The sequence below is a fragment of the Acomys russatus genome, chromosome 10, assembly GCF_903995435.1.
Source record: "Acomys russatus chromosome 10, mAcoRus1.1, whole genome shotgun sequence".
NCBI classification, from domain to species: Eukaryota; Metazoa; Chordata; class Mammalia; order Rodentia; family Muridae; genus Acomys; species Acomys russatus.
In genome coordinates, this window is record NC_067146.1 from 49,550,937 (window position 1) to 49,573,584 (window position 22,648).

General features: G+C 40.0%; 1 protein-coding gene across 1 annotated transcript in view; it reads right to left on the bottom strand.

Moving 5' to 3' along the window:
- Positions 1-22,648, bottom strand: part of Rsbn1l (round spermatid basic protein 1 like) — a 53,277-nt gene that overhangs the window by 14,236 nt on the left and 16,393 nt on the right. The window contains exons 2-3 of the mRNA XM_051152099.1: positions 19,521-19,637; positions 9,995-10,635 (exon numbers count right to left, since the gene is read on the bottom strand). Coding sequence (XP_051008056.1) covers positions 9,995-10,635; positions 19,521-19,637 — 758 coding nt within the window. The remainder of the gene's footprint in view (positions 1-9,994; positions 10,636-19,520; positions 19,638-22,648) is intronic.

Here is a 22,648-nt window from a genome sequence, read left to right on the forward strand (position 1 = left end):
TGCAGAGGCATAGTATCAACTTAGGCAAACTACCTTAGTTCCAACCCACATATTTTAAGAAACACAATAAATATTCTATTATACTAAAATAACTAGAACATAATACAAGACATCAGAATTTTAGTTTTATCATAATCAACAAGCATTGACTCTTTTAAGTTTTATCATAATCAACATTAAGTATTCCAAGTTTAATTTTCCATTTTCCATTAAAAATTCATTCCTCAGGCGGGCATGGTGGTGCACGCCTTTAATCCCAGCACTCAGGAGGCAGAGGCAGGCAGATTGCTGTGAATTCGAGGCCAGCCTGGTCTACAAAGAGAGTCTAGGACAGCCAAGGCTACACAGAGAAACCTTGTCTCGAAAAACGGGAAAAAAAAAAAAAACCAAAAACCCAAAAACTGGACAGCCAAGACACAGAGAAACCCTGCCTCAAAGAAACAAAAAACAAAACAAAACAAGAATTTCCACTTCTCAGACCCAAACCAAGCCCAAACTCACAAAATGTATAGATTATACCCTTTTTATAGTCAGGGTCTCATCTTTTTCTGTCTCTTAAAAGGTTTTATTGTCCCTAAACCACCAATCCCTAACTTGGGGTCACGTATCACTTATCCTGCACATCAGATATTTACATTATGGTTCCTAACAGAAGCAAAATTAGTCATGAAGTAACAACAGAATAATTTTATGGCTGGGGGTCACCACAACATGAGGTCGCAACATTATGAAGGTTGAGAAACAGCGCCCGATATGAACAAAACTACAAGGTTAAACTGGACTCTCCACCACGCTCAGGCACTAACAGCATCACAGTAGGAAACTCAGTCATGAGTGCAGTTCAGTAACGAGGCTAAGGTCACCAATCTGAACTCTAGCACAGACCAGAATACAACACAAAAGTCTGTTAAATGACTGCTTTCCTTTCCTCAGGTTGAGATCCACATGTGACAGCACTAGTTCTCACAGACCTAGGGCTATTAAGTAGTGAGGTTAGGGACTGAAGACACAGACCTGTCAAAGAGCTCTAGCATTTACAACGTCCTGGGATTGACCCCCAACACGCGGGGTGAGGTTATATAAGGCAAGAAGTAAAATCAATTTCTATTGTAAGACACAAATTCTGCAAGGGTTCTGAAATGTAACAAAGGGCAATTTAGGGAAGTAATATTTCTGTGTAATACAGGCAGATAAATCTCTGCATACATTTATTTAAATCAATATTTAAATTTCATCTAAGTCACTAATCAGTTCTAAACATCAATAAGTCCTTACTAACCACATATAAACAAAAAGACAAAAATACTAAAACATTATTAAATTATGGAAAATGAGATGAACACGTGTCTACTTTACTACATCAAAGAATTAACAATTACCCATTAAATACTGTATATGATTTATCATAAGGGAGAAAGTGCTTTTGAAAAAGGATCTTCAGTGAGTGAGATCTTCTGAAGTAGGAAGCACCACTTGATGGAGTTCTCCCAAAGACATGAGTATGTTTAATACACTTTCAAAGCAAAATCAAATAAGAGCTTTTGTGCTATATGCAGGAATTAAATATCTGCATACAAAAGACACGTCAGGAAAGAATACTGTCTTAAGTGCAGTTAAGGGTGATTTAGGAGATAGGAGGAGGAATGTAAATCTGAAAGTATACGTCAACTCAGCTGACATGCAAATGAAGATAGACTGTATTTCAAATAATTTATTTTTCTAATAAGTAAAAGTTGTCCTGCATACCAGAATCATGTAACTTTTTTATATTCAGGTAATTATTTCCACTCTAAAAAATAAAGGGGGGAGGGGTGGGTGGGAAGGCCAGGAATAGTGGTGAACACCTTTAATTCCAGTACTCAGGAGGCAGAAGCAGACAGATCTGTATGAGTTTGATTACAGCCTGTTCCCTATAGCAAGTTCCAGAACTATATATATTCATTAATTAGGGGGGGAAAAACACTAACCTTGAAAACCTCAAATCTTGATAACAGATGTAACATATTTACTTCATTAAAGCATCAATCCATTACTTTTCTGATACATTTTTTAAATTCCTTTTAAAAAAACAAAAAACAAAAGATGTAACCACCTGCTCCTAAAAAGTAAAGGTAATGAATTATAAAGTCTATCCATACAGTTCCCCTAGATTTAGGCATAAGATTCATAGATCTAAAAAAAATCATAATAAAAGACAAGCATAATATGTATAGTCATTTTTTTTCTCCAGAAATCTCTATCTACACAGTGCCATCTAGAAGACATATAACATGGGCACATAAAAATTTTCAACATCATTACTCATTCAAAACCACAAATGAATTGCAGGCTGGAGCTCAGCTGGGGAAAGCCCAGCATGCACATATGCACCCCCTGGGCCCGCCCCACCCCCACACTGCATGAACCCAAGTGCACTGCCTAGTTAAGTCTTTCCTGAGCCTGCCCTCTACGAAACAAGATGACCATGGCCGCCATGGCCGCACTTTCGCTTTCTCCTTCAGTATCCTCCATGTTTTTAAAAAACTAACAAAATGCCAGAAATACTGGTTAAATAAAAAAGGAATTTCTTACTCTTGAACTATAATTCTATTCACCACTCCTCATATAGTCTTTAGATAAAAGAGTCAACCTTATAACACCTGACAAAACAGAAACACAAAAACAAAACTGCAGCCTTTCTAAGAGGAAATCATGGGCAGAAACAAACTCCTAAGACTTGTGCTAGTTTGTGTCACATAGATCACTCCAACAAGGAGAGCAAAGTGACACTGAGGGCTTTTCCAACATGAAAACTGACTACATGACACAACTTATTTCCCAAAGCACATTCCTTGAAACTAGGTTTCTACAGCCAAGTAAGTTTGGAAAATCCTTTGCATTAAAGGCCCTTGTGCATGCTAAATGTTTGAGAAGGCTCATAGCAAGTCTAACATGTTTGGTCTAGGAATGCAAAGTCTTTTTACTTCAAACCCTACTTATCTTGTAGCTGCTTTAGTGCACCTATCACACCAACACCCCAGGACATTAAAAGTTCTTCTGAACAGTGATCCATAAAATACTTAAGACACACACATCTAAACTTGTGTATCAGTTCCATTTGGAGTAAAGAGAAATAATGGTTAAATGCCTGAGCTCAAAGATGACAGAGTAAAACAGAAGATGCTTCTGTCTCAGTATGGCTCCTTTGGGAGCAGAGTGCAGAGTCCCTCCCTCATTTTTAACAAGTGGGTTGTTCATCACACTATATTTTTACATCTATTTGTTTGTTTGTTTCGTGTACATGCTCATGGGAAAGAAAGAGGGGCATCTGGGGTAGGGATTAGAGTGTACGTGGATATGCCAAGGCACATACAAGGGTGCAGCGTGGGGGAGTTGATTCTCTCCTTCCAACATGTAAATTCGAGGGATCAAACTCAGATTAGGCTTGGTGGCAAATGCCTTTACCTGCAGTTAAACTAACTCCCAGGCCCCTGCTCATCACATTCTTACTGATGCAAACTAACCACCATGTGACATAAAGGAAAATGCCACAAGGAAGAGCCATTTCTATGCCATTATGTAGCACATACTTTCAAACAGAACTGTAATGGATGATATTTAAGTGGGGGGGGGGGGGACGCAGAGACCCAGAGACATGGTCTGTCACAGACACTGGGATTTGACGTTTTGGGTAGACTGGCTTGCTGACAGACCTCAGGCAGCCGGCTGTTCCTGCCCCAGCACTGGGATTCCAGGAGTAAGTACCCTGCAGCCGTGGGCTCTGAGGGTGCTAGAGACAGAGCCAGGTCCTCAGGCTTACACAGCAGGCACTTAATGGACTGTGAGGCTCCTCAGCCCCCTTAGTCATTTTATTTTTAAAATACCCATACCTCCAATAAAAATATTATTACTATTCATTTTTAAATTAGTAAGACAGAAAAATATACTTTCCCAATTACAGCCTCTGGCTCTACCACTGTAGACACCTTATTGTACAGTAACATGCAAGCACTTCTTTTGGGGGAAGAGTTGGGACTTTTTTGGTTTGGTTTAGGTTTTTTGAGACAAGGTTTCTCTGTGTAGCCTTGGCTGTCCTGGACTCACTTGGTAGACTAGGCTAGACCAGGCTGGCTCCAAACTCACAGAGATCCGCCTGCCTCTGCCTTCCTGAGTGCTAGGATTACAGTGCCTGGCTCTAAGCACTTCTTGGCCCGAGCCTACTGTAATGCAGTTTTCTCACTGACAGATCCTTGCCCATCCTTCTTCCTCCAGTATTCTCAGCCACTAGTAACGCCATTCATTCTGCGCTCAGTTTCTAAGACATGATCTTTCCTAGGTTCCATGCATGAGGCCTTGTGGGGCTCATGTGCCTGGCTTATTTCACTAATGTAACCCTTTAGTAAATGAGACTTTATTTTTAATTACAGAATAGTAGTCTGTGAGATACACGTACATCACGTGTATTTCTTCACCCTTCACTGCATGGTAAGGCTGTTTCCATTTCTTGGCTATTGTAAAAAATTGCCTTAAAAAGGATCAGTACAGCCATCTCCTGACTTTCATTTCCTTCATAGATGTAACCAGCACTGGGACTGCTGGACCACACAGCAGTTTTACTTTGACATACTTAAGGAATGTCCATACTATATCCTGTAATGCCTCCATTCATAATGTTTTCGCCAACTGTACATAAGGCTTTCCTTTGCTTTCATTAGTACTTCTTCCCTTTTGTCTTTTTCTGCTAGCCATTCTATTTTAAATTACATTTGCTTATTCACTTGAAGGTAGAAGAGGAATGTGCCCCAGAGGGCACATGTGGCGATTAGAGGCCGACTTGTGGGAATTCTCTCCTTTGCTGAGGGCAGTGATCAGGAATCAAGCTCATGTTGTCAGACTTCGTAAGCCATCTCTGATCCATTCTAAATGGAGTGAGGTGCACCCACTGTGGCTTTGATACGTGTTTCCCTAGTGACTAGTAATAGAAAGAGCAATAGGATAGCAAAGCCCGGGAATGAGCCCGTGTGTATGAACAGCTGACTTACACACAAGGAGAAACTGCAGCACTCTGGAGAGCGGGCAGCCCCTCACTTCATGCTAAGTCTCCTGGATGCCTGCTATATTTAAAACTACCAACCATGTTTGAGTTTTGATCTTTTTAAAGACAAGGTATCGCTATGCAGCCCATGCTAATTCTGATACCCGTCATCTTCCTGCCTTAGCCTCCTGAGGGCTCAGGTCTCAGGCATGCCCCACCACACCTGAATGAACCCTGATCTTCATCTCCCATTATGCAAACAATCTGAGACAAACTTTAGATTTAAACACACAAGAAAAAAAATCCAAAGAATATGTCATTATATTTGGGGTAGGCAAAGGTTTTTAAAATATGACACAAAATGACTTAATCATAATTGAAAAAGGGTTATACATTAGATTAAACTTAACTTTTAGTCATCAAAAGCCATTATGGATGATAAATCAAGACACCGAGTGAGAAGTTATTTGGCTGATCAAAAAGTCTAATCTACAATACATTTTTGGAAAATTACTAATTAGGAAAAAAGTGAGTAAAAATGGGGAAAAAGAAACTCTACCAAAGACAGTATTTAACTATAAAACAATCATATTTAAAGGGTGCCTGACACACTAAGTCATCAGAGAAATAAGTTACAGAGAGGCCCCTCTGTGGTTAAATGAAAAAAGAACACTAAGTGTGACCAAAAGTATGGAACGGGAGTTTAAGAACAACCAGTCATTTATCTACAAAACCAATGACAGGTATACACAGACATGAACACATGTGCACAGCAATGCGGTAATAACCCAAAGTGAAAGCAACGCCAATGTCCACCTACAGTAACCAGGACCACTATGACACATGCCTAAAATGGAATACTGCCCAGCAGGAGGACACCAAGCACCGCTGTCTACAGGTGGACACCACAAACACAGTATCATAAGGAAAGACATAACACCAACTGTACCACAAAACATGAGTTCAAAATATGTACAGAACTGTTTGATTCAGTGTAATGGTTACCTAGGTGGTTATGTGTTGGAGGCAGAAGAAATGGCTTGACAGTTAAGAGCACTGGTTGCTTTTCCAGAGGACCAGGGTTCAGTTCCCAAAACCCACATGGCAGCTTATAACCTGTGCAACTGCAGCTCCAGGGACCCAATGCCCTCTTCTGACCTCGGATTCTTCCTCACACATAAGGACATACACACACTCTAGCGCACATACACATAAAATAATAGCCCTGTATAACTGAACATACTTGTGCGCTGGGGTCGGGGATGTTGGCAGAGTTATGCTAAAGAATGGTCTGAGAGAGACCTCTAGCTACTTTCAGCTTTCAACTTAATGAGTATGTCCACTTTCTGAATATTCATCTCTAATGTGCACACTTTTCTGTGTATACACGTGTAACCCCAGCAATTGGAAAGTAGGGCAAGAAGATCAGGAACTCAACTCCAGCATTAACTATAGAAGAGACTAGGTAGGCCAGCCTGGGCTTCATGAGTTCCTATTTCAAAAACAAACAAACCAACAACACAACAGCTCTTACTGGGGGAACAAGAGACTAGAAATAGAACTGCTCTAAGTTAAAGTGCTCACTCTTTTTCTACAGCGCTATCTTTCAGACTGTAGTTTCATCAAGCCAGTGTCTAAGGAAGGACGAGCCCACAGCAGTCCCATTCTGAAGGCAACAGCCTCCAGTCATCTAGGCTTTTTTGTTTGGTTTGATTTCTTTGTTTTGATTTTTCTTATGCTCTCAATAAAAGAAAGGAAAATAAAGAAAAGAATCCAATATATGGAAAATATCAATGAGCAGTTCATGATATACTTTACTCCACACGAAGCAAGTAAGAGGATCTTATAATAAAGAAGTATGAGCCCACATGCTGACGCTCGCCTTTAATCCCAGCACTCAGGAGGCAGAAGCAGGCGGATCTCTAGGAGTTCGAGACCAGCCTGGTCTACAAAGAAGTCTAGGAAAGCCATGGCTGTTACACAGAGAAACTCTGTCTCAAAACACCTTAAAAAAAAAAAAAAAAAAAAAAAAAAAGAGTATAGAGTTGGCACAAGTAATTTCCTGAAGAATCAAAAGTAGTCCTTGTAGGGGACAAGCTTGAGCCAACGGAGTAGCAGATCACAGAGACATGGGGCCAGAACCACAGCTGGCAATAGGGAGGCACGCGTGCTTATGAGTTTCCTATGATGCACCTGAAGAAGCTGAGAAAATGGTGAGAACCAAGCTAAGCAGCTCCTGAAGGACCTGAGATCTACACGCTAGCTCTATTAACATGTGAGCACCACATTTTACTTAGCAGCTAAAGCAAAGCCTTCATTTTGTAAATATTACAAAAAATTGAAAACTTTTATTTTTCATTACATTTTATTTATTTACGGGGGGGGGGGGCGTTGGACACGGTGTGGTGCTCATGTGGAGGTCAGAAAAAAACCCACAGAAGCTGTTCGTTCTCTCCTCCCACCACGGGGGTCCCAGGGAACAAGTCCAGGCATTCAGGCTTGGCAGGAAGTACTTTACTCACTGTACAATTTCTCCAGCCACCATAAAAGAAAAAATCATTTATTATCATTTCAAAATTCATTTTTAAAGTTAACATAAAAACATCACTATACTATGTGAGTGTTTATCGCATTAAAAGAATTACTGGATTATGCTTGCATACTATAATAGCAAAAGTAACTATGATATTGTGCAAACAACTTGAAGTCCAAGCACGGTATAAAACTTGTCACTTAGACTGGTGACAGTAAGTCACTTACAAATAGTAAGGAACCAAAACAAACAAACAAACAAAAAACCACCCTAGAACTTCAGGCCTTTCTTCTCATGCTTCCACTATTGTTTCATTTCTCAGAATTTGTTCAAAATCCCTCCCATCTGGAGTACTCACATGTAATTCACTGTATGTTTCCTCACTGCTAAGTATGCACTACAGTACGCCAACATTTAACTACTCAAAAGTGTGACTAAAAGCTTACTACAGTGTGACTCACTGCATACAAAATGCTTAGCACAGAATCTGGAATGTTTACTCCATAAATGACATACGACGCCAGTCCTGACCCAGCCACTAAACTCAGTAACTCTCCCACAGTTACTATCTATAATTCTGTAAAGTGGGTTGGCTAATAATGGATATTCTTTTGCTACCTTATCATTCTAAAAAATATTTAAATTCCAGTTCTCAAATATGCTACATTAGGGAATAACCCTCATACACATTCATTAAAATTTAAATATTATCCTATTTTCCAGACTATTGTATGCTGCAAAATACATACCCAACATGTTACTGGGAAATGGGGGTAGAAAATATATCTTAAACATATATTTAAAGTAGGAAATGTATCTCGAATATACTAGAGCAAGGGGAGAACCAGGATAAGGATTAGACTGTGCTCTATTCCTAGCTGTTCTGACAACTCCAAATAAACACTTCCCTTTAGGCTATTAGCTAATAGTTCCATAGAAAAGACAGGGAGAGAGGTTCACCAAGATCTCCTGAGACTTTACTGCATGTTCCCCATAAACTAGAATGTTATATCAGTTACTGTCTCCTCCCAGAAAAAAAAAAATTAAAAACTATAGTCAGGGACTGGAGAGATGACTCAATGGTTAAGACCACTGCTGCTCTTCCAGAAGACCTGGATTCAATTCCCAGCATCCATAGGGCAGCTCACAACTATCTACAATTCCATTTCCAGGGGATCTGATACCCTCACTGGCATTTAGATAGGCCTCACGTTAACTTTTTAAAAGCTGAAAACTCAATTCTGTCTCTGGTTTCTAAAATAATGTTCTACAGAAAAAAGTAGGAAATGGAAATTAGCGTAAAATACCATGGCAGTTTAAATGAGAATGGCGCCCTCTGTAGGCTCAGAGCTGATTGTGTGTTTCCCAGTTGGTAGACTATTTAGGAAGGATTAAGAGGCCTTGTTGAAAAAGGTATGTCCCTGGGAGGTTTCCAAAGCTCAAACCAGGCTTCCTCTCTGCCTCCTACTTGAAGATCAAATGTAAACTCTCAGCTACTGCTCTGGCGCCATGCCTGCCACCTATGTGCCTTTCACTACACTCCTCACCACAAGGCTCATGGACTAACCCCCTAAATAAATACTTTTCCATATGCTGACTTGGTGATGCTATCTCTTCACAGCAATAGAAAGTAACTAGGCAAATATGCACTAGTGTTTCCACATAATCACATGCTAGGTAGTAATTATTTTATATTACAATGTATTCATGCAAGCCAGCATGCATTTAGCACCTACTTAATTCATGGACCCAGTGCTAAGGATTTACAGGGCAATTCAAAAAAGATAGCTGTAGATGATTTACAGATTTCGGGGTGGGGCAGGGAGTTGTTTGTTTCGTTGAGACAAGGTCTCTCTACACACCACTGGCTGTCTTGCAGACCAGACTGATCTCTAACTCAAGAGATCCACCTGCCTCTACCTCCAAAGCGCTGGGATCAAAGAAGCGAGCTACACCACCTGCTTCATTTGCAGGGTTAAAAGAACTGGAAAATACCTGTTTAAATTCATTTCACTGACTTCAAGAGAAATCCTTGTCTGAAAAAAGGGGAGGAGGGGCAAAATCAGTTGATCTTCATTAACTAATTTTTAGTAGAATAGAAAAGCAGAAATTGGGGACTGAAGAGGACCTGGGTTCAATTCCCAGCACCCACATGTCAGCTCACCACTGTCTGTAACTCCAGTTCCAGTTCCAACACCTTCACACAGACACACATGCAGGCAAAACGATAATGCACATTAGAATAAATAAATATTCTTTTTTTTAGACAGGAGGAATTAAAATTTAAACTTGTAAATTCTCATCAAGAGGCTACTCCCAAACATTTTTACTGTATGCTTACCGTTTTACCTCAAATCTCTGGTAAAATTAAGAGGAAAAAACACAAGTCTGTCTAAAATGTACAATAAAAACTATTTTAAAACAAAGCAAAACTAAAAGCCTCTTACCTGAGCATGAAAATTGGACATAGTCGTTGTCTCTATATCTTTCTTTCCCAATATCTCCATTTTCACTGGTGAATTGGGAAATTTATATGAAAAGTAGTCTAAAAAGTCAGGTAAATAAGTAGCTGCCCCATGAACAATACCCATTACATAGAAAGCTGCAGAACTTTCATTTTCACTGAACACTAACCCCACAAATTCTTCTGCAAATCTCTGCATCTCCACGGGAGACAGGCAGGAGAGCTCATTGCTGTAGGCGTGGACGACGGACGCACCTCCGTTAGGCTGGTGCTCAACATGAATGAGCTGCTTGAACTCCAAAGTGTCCAACCTTTTAAGGTTATTCTGAGCGCGTGGCTCCTTTAATGAGACAAATGGAAAGTCACTGTTATCAGGAATTTTCGAATCACAGTTCTTGGTATCCAAATTTTTTCCAACGTAATCCTTTACAGTATCATTTACGATGCCTTTTGCGTCTTCATCTTCAGCATCAGTCAGCAGCCCTGAACAGATGGTCTGAATAGATTTGCTGTACATTTTTGGACGCTTCCGTTTTTCATTCTCTTTGTGTTTCTTTTTCTTTTTCTTCTTTACTTTTTTTATTTGTAAGTCTTCTACATTTGTTTTTGGCTTCTCCTTCCCACCTGTTGGGAAAAAAATTTTTTGAAACTCCATATTTTAATTACTTTTAAAAAACAACATGCTTTTAAGAACTGTTTTATAATAAGTAAGTTTACTTATGATGCTTCTGGATATTCAGAGAATTTGTTTTCTATTCAAAATTTACTTTGTGTTTCCTTCTCTCTTATCCATTTTCTGCCTTTACATACAAACACAGTCAGTGGGCTCAGAACTGCTAGGCAGACAGCAGATGCCAAGTGCTCACTCAAGTAATGAGTGACAGTTTGAGAAAGTGTAGCCTTCAAACTGTACAAAGCAGAAGCTCAGAAGTAAGTGTAGGTAATACCCTTCAGATAGTTCTCATGGATATATTGTAAACTTTATTTTATCTGAGGCTTTAAAAATTCATATCCAGATGCCAAGGAGACTGAAAACCACAAAGTCAGAAGTGTGCGCACACTCTAACATCAGTGGCAACCGTGCAGAGCTGCTCATCTGCAGCACTCCTTCCCTCCTCGGTAAGCTGTACCTGACTACCCTAAGTCCATCACACCTACAGAGCTCCAAGTCAAGAGCTAGCAGGTACCCGACAGGAAGTGACAAAATCAGAATCCTCTCATACACTAGGCTCCAATGATGCCCGGTGCTAGGTAGAGACATAAATAGGAGAGAATAGAGAAAGACAGGAGAGTAGAAGGACATTATAAGGTTATAGAGTAAAGAGGTTCGATGAACACAACCAACAGACTCTAGATCAAAATGCCAAAAATCCAAGGAATAAAAGACTAATCTACCAGCCTGGTCTACAGAGTGAGTTCCAGGAAAGCCACGGCTACACAGAGAAACCCTGCCTCGAAAAACCAAAAAACAAAGAAACAAAAACCACACACACACAAAAACTCTAATCTACACAGGCTATTTAATTAGGGGACCTCTATGTATACACAACAAGCAGGCACATCATTTACATATGCACAATAATAATGAATTTTTCTTATATAAAAATAAGCAGACTATGAAAATGCTATGGTTATTATAAGAGAATACTGCTTCCTACGATAAATATGAAAAGGACAATAAAACAACAGTTCGGAAAAGAAAACAGGCACACACCTGTATTACACACCTGTAATCCCAGCACTTGGGGAGACAGAAGGGGCAGATCATTATGAGTTCAAGGTCAGCCTAATCAGGACAGCCCACAGAGAAACCCTGGTGTGGAGGGAGGAGGGGGAGAGGGAGAGGGACAGAGAGAGAGGGGAAGGGAGGCAGAGAGAGAGGGAGGAGGAGGAAGAGAAGGAGGAGGAGGAAGAGAGCCAGGCATGATAGTGGGATCACTGTTGAGTCTGAGGCTAGCCAGCTCTACAGAGTGAGTCCAGGACAGCCAAGGCTACACAGAGAGACCCTGTCTGGGGGTAGGGGGGACAGAACAAAAAAGGAAAGAAACCATTGTTTTTGTTCCGTCCTTTTTGCTTTTGTTTGACGGAGGTGGGGGTTGTTTGGTTGAGCACTGGTTTGTTTTCCGTCCATGAATGTCTGTGTACCACATGCATGCCCAATGCTCTTCAAGGCCAGAAGAGGGAGTCATATCCCCTAGAAATGGAGTCACAGATAGTTGTGAGCTTCCATGTGGGGTGCCGGGAATGGGACTCAGGTCCACTGAAAGAGCAACCAGTGTTGTTAGCCCTGCCTTATCTCTCCAGGCCCCTAGAGGGGAGTTTTGTTGTTTTGATTGGAAAGGCAAGATGACTTTGAACTCATGAAGATCCTCCTGACTCTGCCTCCAGGGACTACAGTGCTGAGGTCACAGGCCTCTGTCATCACACTGAGCTTTGCTACTCTATTCCCATGATAAGTTTCCATAAATAAAATTACCCTAACTTGCCTTTTAGGGGGTAGGGAGAACATTTTGAGATGAGGCTATAACCCTGAACATCTGTTCCTCCCTCCTGTTTCCCCAAACTCTGGGACTATAGACATGCACCACATCAGTACTGTGCAGTGCTGAGGGCCAAACCCAGAGATCCTGCATACAGGACGGACTTTATCAACCAAGCTACACATCCCCGGCCCTCACAATCATTCTCTACGTGAAATTTTCCAAGTTCACAGATTTCTCTTATTTAGTTTTCATTAGTGAGATGCTCTATCTATTTTCAAAACTAAATTTCAAGGCAACTCAAAATAGACTTGACTTCCCCCCCGCCCAAAAAAAGCCTACATCTAATGTCCCCCTTTATTCAACATTCTTTTACTTTTTTGGTGCATGCATGCATGCGTGTGTACTCAAGCTTGCATGTGCATGCCACAGGATGTGTGTTGCAGTCAAAGAACATCACTCAGGAGAGGTTCTCTCCTTCCCTGTAGGTGACAGAGATCAAGGGATCAAATTCAAGTCATCAGCTCATGCCTTTAACTCCATCACTCAGGCAGATGGATCTCTCTGAGTTCAAGGCCAACATAGTTCTACATAGAGAGTTCAAGAGCAGCCAAGGCTAGAGAGGACCATGACTCAGAAAATCAAGCCATCACACTTGCTTAGAAATACAGTTTTACCTTGTGATCCATCTCACCCACTCTATACATGAATTCTTAACTATGCTATGAAGAAGAAAATCAATATGAACATAAATAAAAAGCGAACCAGCCAACATGGATAAGTTGTAACATCCTAAAGGATAAAATGTTCTTTCTCTGGGGTCTCAACTCCTTTGGGGTCAAACATCAGACATCCTGCACATCAGACATTTACATTCACTCCCAACGGTAGCAAAATTAGTTATGAAGTGGCCACAAAATAATTTTAAGGTTGGAGGTCACCACAACACGAGGACCTGTATTAAAGGTTCCCAGCATTAGGAAGGTTGAGAACTGCTGCTCTAAGTAGTTCCACAAATTCTATCAAATACGTACTTTCAAAGCATCAGTCGGGTGAGCACCTTAAGAGCAAAAACTAGGGACTGAGCATGTTCTCGGGCACGTGGCACAATACTTGCCCTGAATGCAAGAAGCCCCTGGATCAATTCCCAGCACTACATGAAACCAGGCATGATAGTCTCAACTGTAGAACCCGGACCAGGAAATAAGAGGCAGAGGGTCTAGAAACTCAGTCATCCTTGGCTACATAGTAAGTTCTATGAGGGTGTACATGAGATATTCACTCAACATTAATTATTTTTAAAAGGGACAAAAATAAAGAGTAAAATACTAGAGTAACCAAAATAAAAGCCAAAGAAGAAAATATAATTGAAAGGGCATAGGGGATTTTGTGTGTTTGTTTACTGGGCTTTTGTTTGGTTGATTGGTTGGTTTGGTTTTGGGCCTTTTTTGTTTGTTTGCTTGTTTTAGTGGGGGGCGGGACTGTTTGTTTTTCAAGACAGGTTTCTCTGTTTAGCTCTGGCTGTCCTGAAACTCACTCTGTGGACCAGGCTGGCCTCGAACTCAGAGATCCACCTGCCCCTGCCTCTTGAGTGCTGGGATTACAGGCGTGAGCCACCACCACCACATCCTCACACCCATACCAGGCTTGGGCATACATATTAATAGCAACCTCAAACTCAAAAATGGAAAGTAAAAATTAAATCATTTTGAAATAAACAAAACCTAACAGCAATAAAAATGTTTAAAATCTAATTATATTGTATTTAAAATAGAAAATAACCTATAACCAAAACACATTACTTTGAAATAAGAAAACATTTAGTCTATTCCCTAGTGTTCTGGGTAAACCAATAAAGTATTACAACCGTAAGCAATTTAAAAATTCAAACTAATAAATCAATGAGAGATTCTTTCATTGGGCATCAAGGAGCAAAAATTCTCCTGAAAAATTACTTTGTAATTAAATAATAGAGGAAGTATAGTGTGCAGAAGAGATGAGATGCCTGAGATTTCCTGTTAGGCTAGCCCTTCCTGGCATTTCATAGCTTACATTTTAAAGAGTTCACTATTTGCACTCACACAAACAATATGCTGTATGCTGAGCACCTGTTCTCCTTCTGGAAGTCTAGAACTTTGGTCCACAGTAGGCAGATGGTGTCAATGTATCCACTCCCAATAAAACCCTGAGTCACTAACGAGCTTCTCTGCTCCACAACATTCTATGAATGTTGTCACAACTTACTGCTGAATTAAGCATATTCTGTCCAACTCCACTTAGGATTCTTAGAAACTTATGTTTCACTTCCCACAGATGTTAATTATCCCATGCACTTTTTCTTCTGTTTATTTTCCTTTGTATACTTTCATAATAGTAAACCATAATATAAGAACAACTGTTCTGCTGGGCCCTGAGTACTCCCACCTCTTCACAGAACCCGAATGTGGGCCTGGAAACCCCCCAGAGGTAAACAGAGGTAACATGTACTCTTTATATCAAAGCAAACTGAGGAGCTAGTTTACACTAGAAAGATTTTAAGAACATTACATGATTTCTCACTCTGTTTCTGCATATGCAATTCATTAGATGCTTATACAAAAAATTCTAAGGTACCTTAAGGAAATATCATTCCAAATATCAACACTCTTGTCTTACAGAAAGAAATACTGAAGGTTCACATTACTCTAAACCTATAATTGGTCTAACAAAACCCAATAATTCTGATATATTAAAAATCCTAGAGATGTACTCAGAACAGAAACCAGCACTGCTGTCTAAGGAACATGGCCGGCTCTCATGTATATGACTCAAAGCAAAAGGATAGTGGAGTGCATCAGAACAGGCAAGGACATACACTGGGTGAGGGGGAAACATGTGCAGACACGACGGGGACGGACGGGGACACACACACACACATACATACATACACACACACACACACACACACACACACACACACACGGGGACACACACACACATACACACACATACATACACACACACACACACACGGGGACACACACACACACACACACACACACACACACACACACACACGGGAGTAGGGGGATACCACAAGGAGCTGAAGGGGAGTGGCAAACCCAAAGCAAAAGAAATAAGAACTGGGAAACACAGATATAAATTCAACAAGAGAAAAAGGGAATCTCACAAAAGACAAGAACAAAAGCCATAGAACAAGTATACAAACAGCATGTAGAGCAGTCAAGGTGGTGGACACATGTGATCCTGGTAACTCAGGACACTTAAAGCAAAGGAATCAAGAGTCGAGGCCAGTGAGGACTATATAACAAACTCCAGGATACCCAGAGGAGGCCTGCCTAAAAGGGACAGGAGATGGGAGGGAGGGAAGGGGAGAGAGGAGAGGAGGGAAGGTGGGGGTTGAAGGACAGAGTGGGAAAGGGGACTGTGAGGAGAGGGGGAGGGGGAAAGGGAACAGAAGCATATGCTTTGGGGAGCAAATTATGAAAACTGCTTTAAAAATAAAGTTCACTGATACTAATTTCCACCACTAACCTCAGCATATCGTTCATGCTAACAAGGTAAAAAATGAATTTCACCCAGGAAAATTGGATCTTATTTCATATCTGATATATGAATGAATACATTCAACTCCGTTACCAAACACAGGAAACAGAAACAGCAACAACTTACTGCTTTTCAGTCGACGGTCTCTGGGAGGCATTTTAGCTTCAGGTACTGCATGGGTTAGAGTGGGGCAAGCACGAGTGGAGGCCAGAAGACAATCCTGAGTGTCACCCTTGGAAACACCATCCACCTCTAATAAAAGGTCTCTTATTAACCAGCAGCTCACAAATTAGGCTAGAAAGGCTGAGGATTCCTCCAGCCTTAGCTTCCCCAGCAATGGGAAGACAGAGAACATCTCAATGCCGATTTACTTTTACATGGGTTCTGGAAACCAAACTCAGAGCCACATGCTTGGGAAGGTGCTTTACAACAGAACTGTGTCCTGGCCCAATGACTGATTTTTAGCAATGCAATGCTGTCATTCTTCCTGCCATGATTTGCCCTGCCTGTGAGCTTTGATATCTACCAGTAACATAGGACACCACTTTTAACCTATTCCTTTGTTTAGGGATTTTTATTTTGTTTTGTTTGAGACGGGTTTCTCTGTGTAGCCTTGGCCATCCTAGACTCACTTTGTAGACCAGCTGGTCTTGAACTCACAGTGATCCCCCTGCCTCCAGAGTGCTGGGATTATAGGCGTGCACCACTGGACCCGGCTCACTTTTGATCTATTATGCCTGCTCATGAGGAAAACATATTTGACATAATGATAAATTTTAAAAATACTATAATCAGCTGGGCACAGGAACACACACCTGTAATCTCAGAACTCAGGAGGCAGAAGCAGGTGGATTGCTGTGAGTTCAAGGCCAGTCTGGTCTACAAAGTGAGTCCAGGACAGCCAGGGCTATTACACAGAGAAACCCTATGTCAAAAACTAAAAATAAAAATACTAAAATCAAAACATGTAAATTTCTTATATCTTATTTTCATGAACTATGTAAGATGGCTGGAATATATGCACATGTTGGCCGACTTTGGTAGGAAAGGATAAGAGCCACTAGTTTATGTAATGCATTTGTTCCTTTAAACTACTAAGGGGAAAATGTTTTTTAAATTAAAAAATTTAAATTAAAAAAAGAAAAAATAAATAAATAGCCGGACACAGTGACATATGCCTTTAATCCCAGTACTCGGGAGGCAGAGGCAGGTGGATCGCTGTGAGTTTGAGGCCAGCCAGGTCTACAAAGCAAGTCCAGGACAACCAAGGCTACACAGAGAAACCCTGTCTCAAAAAAACAAACAAACAATGAATGAATGAATGAATGAATGAAAGAATGAAAGAAACTACTAAGGGCAAGTAATACTGTTCTAGAAAACAGTAAGATTTTTTTTCTAATAAAATCTTTTTACACATTACTATACACACATACATGTGTAGTCATACAAAACTTCATACAATTTTTTACATGTTTCTTTTCTTCTTTAAATAAAGGTCTTGTTATGTAGCCCACAATGGCCTGGAACTCACTATCTTGTCCAGGCTGGCCTGGAACTTTTGATCCTCCTGCTTCAATCTGAGTGGTAGGATTACAGTTAGATAGATAGATAGATAGGAAGAAAGAGATTGATACATACTTGTAGAGTGAATATATTCCATTTTTACTTATATAATCTTCACAGCAATATAAATTATTACTTACCTCCACTGTACAGTAATCATTTCTGTAAAATTTCCTAGTCGGCCTAAAGGTTACAAATTAATTTCTAGACCTACTTCACTCTTTTTGTTTCATCATTAGTTTCACCTTTACTCAGTTCAAAATGTACCCTAAATTTTCCATCTGTTTCAAAGTCAAAGCTAGTATTGTATATTCCTAAAAAAGTCTCAGTTCAGTAGGCTATCTTCATATAGAGTCTCTAGGAACCTAATCGTCAACAAAGAAGACATGAGTTTACATATTCTGAGGCCACAGACTGTTACTCTATTAGCATAAATGTGTATCGCTACACTCTTAATAAAGAACCAAACAACTACTTGACTAAACCAACGGGGTGCACCTGAGTAAACACGGGAGTATGAATCACTAGCTGCTAACTGGCATAACTACAGTCATTCGAGTCCCAGCTAAGGCTTCCCGAGAAGACCTGAGGTCAGGGAGGGGCTATACTCAGTTGGTAGAATGCTTTCTTGCTTCAGTCCCTGGTACCGCATGCACATGGCATGGTGGGGGTGAACACCTGTCATCCCAGAGCTTGGGAGATGAAAGCAAGTGGATCAGAAGTCCTAGGTCATATTCCTACATATCCAGTTTGAGGCTCTGTCTCAAAAATAAAGCAACAGAGGACTGGGGAAATGGCTCCGTGGTCAAGAGCACCAGCTCTCCTACAGAGGACCTGAGCTCAGCTCCCAGCATCCACAGGGTGGCTCACAGCCTCCCGTAGCTCCAGTCAAGAGACACACACTGTGTTCTCATCTCCACCAGCACAATGCACAGAAATGGTACACATACATATGTCCAGGCAAAACATTCATACACATACAATAAATTTTTAAAACTTTTTTGAAAAAAATGAATAAAAAAAAAACAGCCAGGAAGCACATGCCTTTAATCCCAGCACTCCAGAGGCTGAGGATGGCAGATCTATATGACTTTTAGGTCTGCCTAATCTAAAAGAGCTCCAGGCCAGCCAATGCTACATAATGAGAACCTGTTGTAATTTTAAAACTAAAACAAATAAATTAATTAAAAGTAAAAAATAAAAAAATAAATAAAAATAAGACTAGGTATGATGGTGCACACCTGTAATCCCAGAACTCAAGAGGTAAAAACAGGCAGATCACTGTGAGTTCGAGGCCAGTCTGGTCTACAGAGTGAGTCCAGAACAGCCAAGCCTACACAGAGAAACCCTGTCTGGAAAAACAAAAAAAAAAAAAGAAAGAAAGAGAAAAAAAAGAAACAAAGAGGATATTGGGGGCTTTTTTTTTTTAACCCAAAAAGGATACTCTTAAGCAAACAAACAAGAAACAGAGTAAAACAACACCCCTCAGGTTTAGCTCTGAGTAAAGCCTTCCCTGTCAGCCCTGCTCGGTGGCATAGTGGCTATGCTCTAATGTCCATAGGAGAGCACTATTGTCACCATCCTACCATGACAAAATTACTTAGCCTTTTATTTCAAATTATATAACTATGACTGCAAACAAATGACACATATACCAACTTATACAACTTATTTTTAAAATTATTTATGTTTAGTGAGGCTTACCCATGAAAGCTTTAACAATGCATTAAATACATAGCCCAAAGCATGTTACCGTGCAGGTTACAATCGCCAACATTGGGTTTACTCTTGACTTTTACAGCATTCTTAATTTTAGCAAAAATCAGTATCAAATAACATTTCCTTTTTTAATAGCTTGGCTAGTACGTATACTGAACAGTATAAAATGCATAGTAAGAAGCTCACTGAATATAAACTTACTTTTCAGCAAGATCTTTACATCGCCATTTTCTTTCTTGATCTCACTCATTACTTTATGCTTCTTTCTCTCTCTCTCTTTTTCTTTGTCTTTCTCTTTAATTTTGTCTTTGATTTTATCTGAAAGACAAAATACATTGTAAAATGTTAAAATCTTTTTTTTCATGAACTTTAACTCCATTTCTACAAGTATGAGACATAAGAAAGCTGAGTGTTGTAGCATACACCTTTGACTCTAACACAGATGGAGCTCAGTGAGCTGGAGGACAGCCAGCTCTACAGAGCAAGTTTGAGGGTAGCCAACGGCAACATGGTGACCTCAGGTCTCCAATGCAAAAAAAAATAAAATAAAATAAAAAACAAAATAAACACAATACACACAAAATCTTAATGACTTCAAAAAAGAAAGTTTTCCCCCTCAGTAATAGGTCGAATTCTACATTTCTTCTTTCATTGAACATATGTTATATATCACTGTACATTTAATTTCAATGATTATTTTTTACTCATCTCATGTCAACCAAGATATAGAACTAATTTCAAATCACATGAAATAATTGGCTATGTCTATGGGTACTAATAAGTACTCTAGAAAGTTATAGCTCTGAATGTGAGCATATTCATTGTGATAGCAACCTTCCGTAGCCAAGCAACGGTGCTGGCTTTCATCCTCACAGGATCCTCACAGAAGTGAAATGAAGAATGAATGACAACAAAGAGCCTGGAATACATTAACACTAGATACGAGTTCCTAATCCTCCTACATTTTAAAAATAACATGACTAACAAGGCTAACTAGTATAACTGTTATAATAAATTATGAGACATAAGAAGTCACTGATGGAGCCAGTCAGTGGTGGCACATGCCTTTAATCTCAGTGCTCAGGAGGCAGAGGCAGGTGAATCTCTGAGTTTGAGGCCAGGATGGTCTACAGAGTGAGTTCTAGAACTGCCAGAGCTACATAGAGAAACCCTGTCTTGATTTGTTTGTTTATTTGTCTGTTTGTTGAGACAGGATTCTCTGTGTAGCCTTGGCTGTCCTGGACTCACTTGGTAGACCAGGCTGGCCTAGACTTCACAGCGATCCACCTGCCTCTGCCTCCCTGAGTGCTGGGATTACAGGTGTGCACTACCCCCCCAGCTAAACCCTGTCTTGAAGGTTAAAAAAAAAAAAAACCAAAAACAAAAACAAAATTAAAGTATATCCTAAAAAATCTAAACACTATCCTATTAATTCTTATATGTTCAGTCTATGAATCTAGCCAAGGATAAATATATGCAAAATGAAAACAAAAGTAATACTGCCTTTGCCTTCAAGAGCTTATTATTATTACATTGTTATAATGGAATCAAACAACCTTGTAAAACAGAGACTGCACAATGCATACAAACACTGCAAAAATCCCTTAAAAACTACTTTCTTTTCCTAAGTATTACTGTACTATAATCATATGATAACTGAATGGCAGTCTCACTCAGAACTTACCAGCAAAAATATAATGGCATTTGCAAATTTTCATTTTCAGCAGCCACATTAAAAACATAGTAAGTAACAGGTAAAATTACTTTTAGTAATATATTTTACTTAACCCAATATATCCAAAACATTATTTCAACATGAAACTGATGTTTTTTAATTACTGAAATATTTTACATTCACATCTCTCCCTCTGTCTGTTTCTGTCTCTGTGTGTGGTGTGTCTGTGTGTGTATCTATGAGACTGGGGGAGGGGTAATTTACCACAGCATGCATGTAGAGGTCAGAAAACAACTTTATGGAGTCAGTTCTTTCAACAGACAGATCCACAACTGGATAGTCACATTCAAAACAAAGGAGACACCACTGAAACTCCTAGTAGGCACAGCTTAGAAGAGCTACATGACACAGAGGTTGGTGACAGATGCTGCACTAAGGTACAATATGTCAAAGAAATAAGTTGATACGCCAGATTAATTAATATTCTTCAAGAGACACTATCAAGAGACTAGAAAGGCAAACCAGAGAAGGGGAAAAAATCTGATTAATTACTATTATTCAACAAGAAAGCCAGATTTTAAAATGGGTCAAAGACCTTATGAGGAAAATGGTGCAGAAGTCAAATGAACGTGCACCATGTGCCACCGGGACCATAAGATGCACTGCATGACTGTGAAATTGGCCATAGTCCAGAACGCTGACACCATCATTAAATGCTAGCAAGCGTGTGGAACAACAGGAACTCTCATTTGTTGCTAGAGGGAATGTAAAACACTACCCTGGAAGACATGAGGGTATTTTCTTACAATACCACAAATGCATTTATCAGATTTGATAAATTCCACTGCTTAGTCTTCATCCGAAAGAGCTAAAAATGTAGGTCCACACAACACCACATACATGAATAGTTATACCAGGTTCACTCATAATTATCCAGAATGGAAGGAGGCAATCAAGATCCCATTCAGGGATGACTGTGAACTCTGGTACATCCAAACAGTGGGGTATGTTTCAGCACTAGACAAACAACGGAGCTATCAAGCCATGCAAACACACAGGAAATTTTATGTATCATTAACTGAAAGAAACCAGTTTAAAATGCCACACACTACATGACTCCAACAACACAATAGTCTAGAAAAGCCTAGAGCTTCCCAGCCAGCTATTCTAGCAGAATCAGCAAGCTTTAGGATCCAGTGGGAAAACCTGTCTCCAAAAAATTTAGGTTAAAAAAAGTAAGGGCCACCAAGATGGCTTCGCTGTAAAGGACCTGAGCGCATGGAACCTGTGTAAGGGTGGATGGAGAGTTGAGAACCAACTCCACCAAAGCTGTCCGCTTGGCTCCACATGAGCACTATGCACACGTGCACATACACTAACAAAATAACGGTAATATGGTAGTGGTTCCTGAGCAATGACACCAGACTGACTTCTGCCTTCCACATGTACCCATGCAAAACAAGCAGCAACAACAACAAATGTTTAGAACAGAAATAGAAACTAGATAAAATCTTCCTGATATAATGCATGAAAACAGAGAGGATGTGTGTGTGTGTGTGTGTGTGTGTGTGTGTGTATGAACACACGTCTGTATATATAAACATGTATACATCCACATAATAAGATTTTAAAACAAAGGAAACTGTTTTAAATG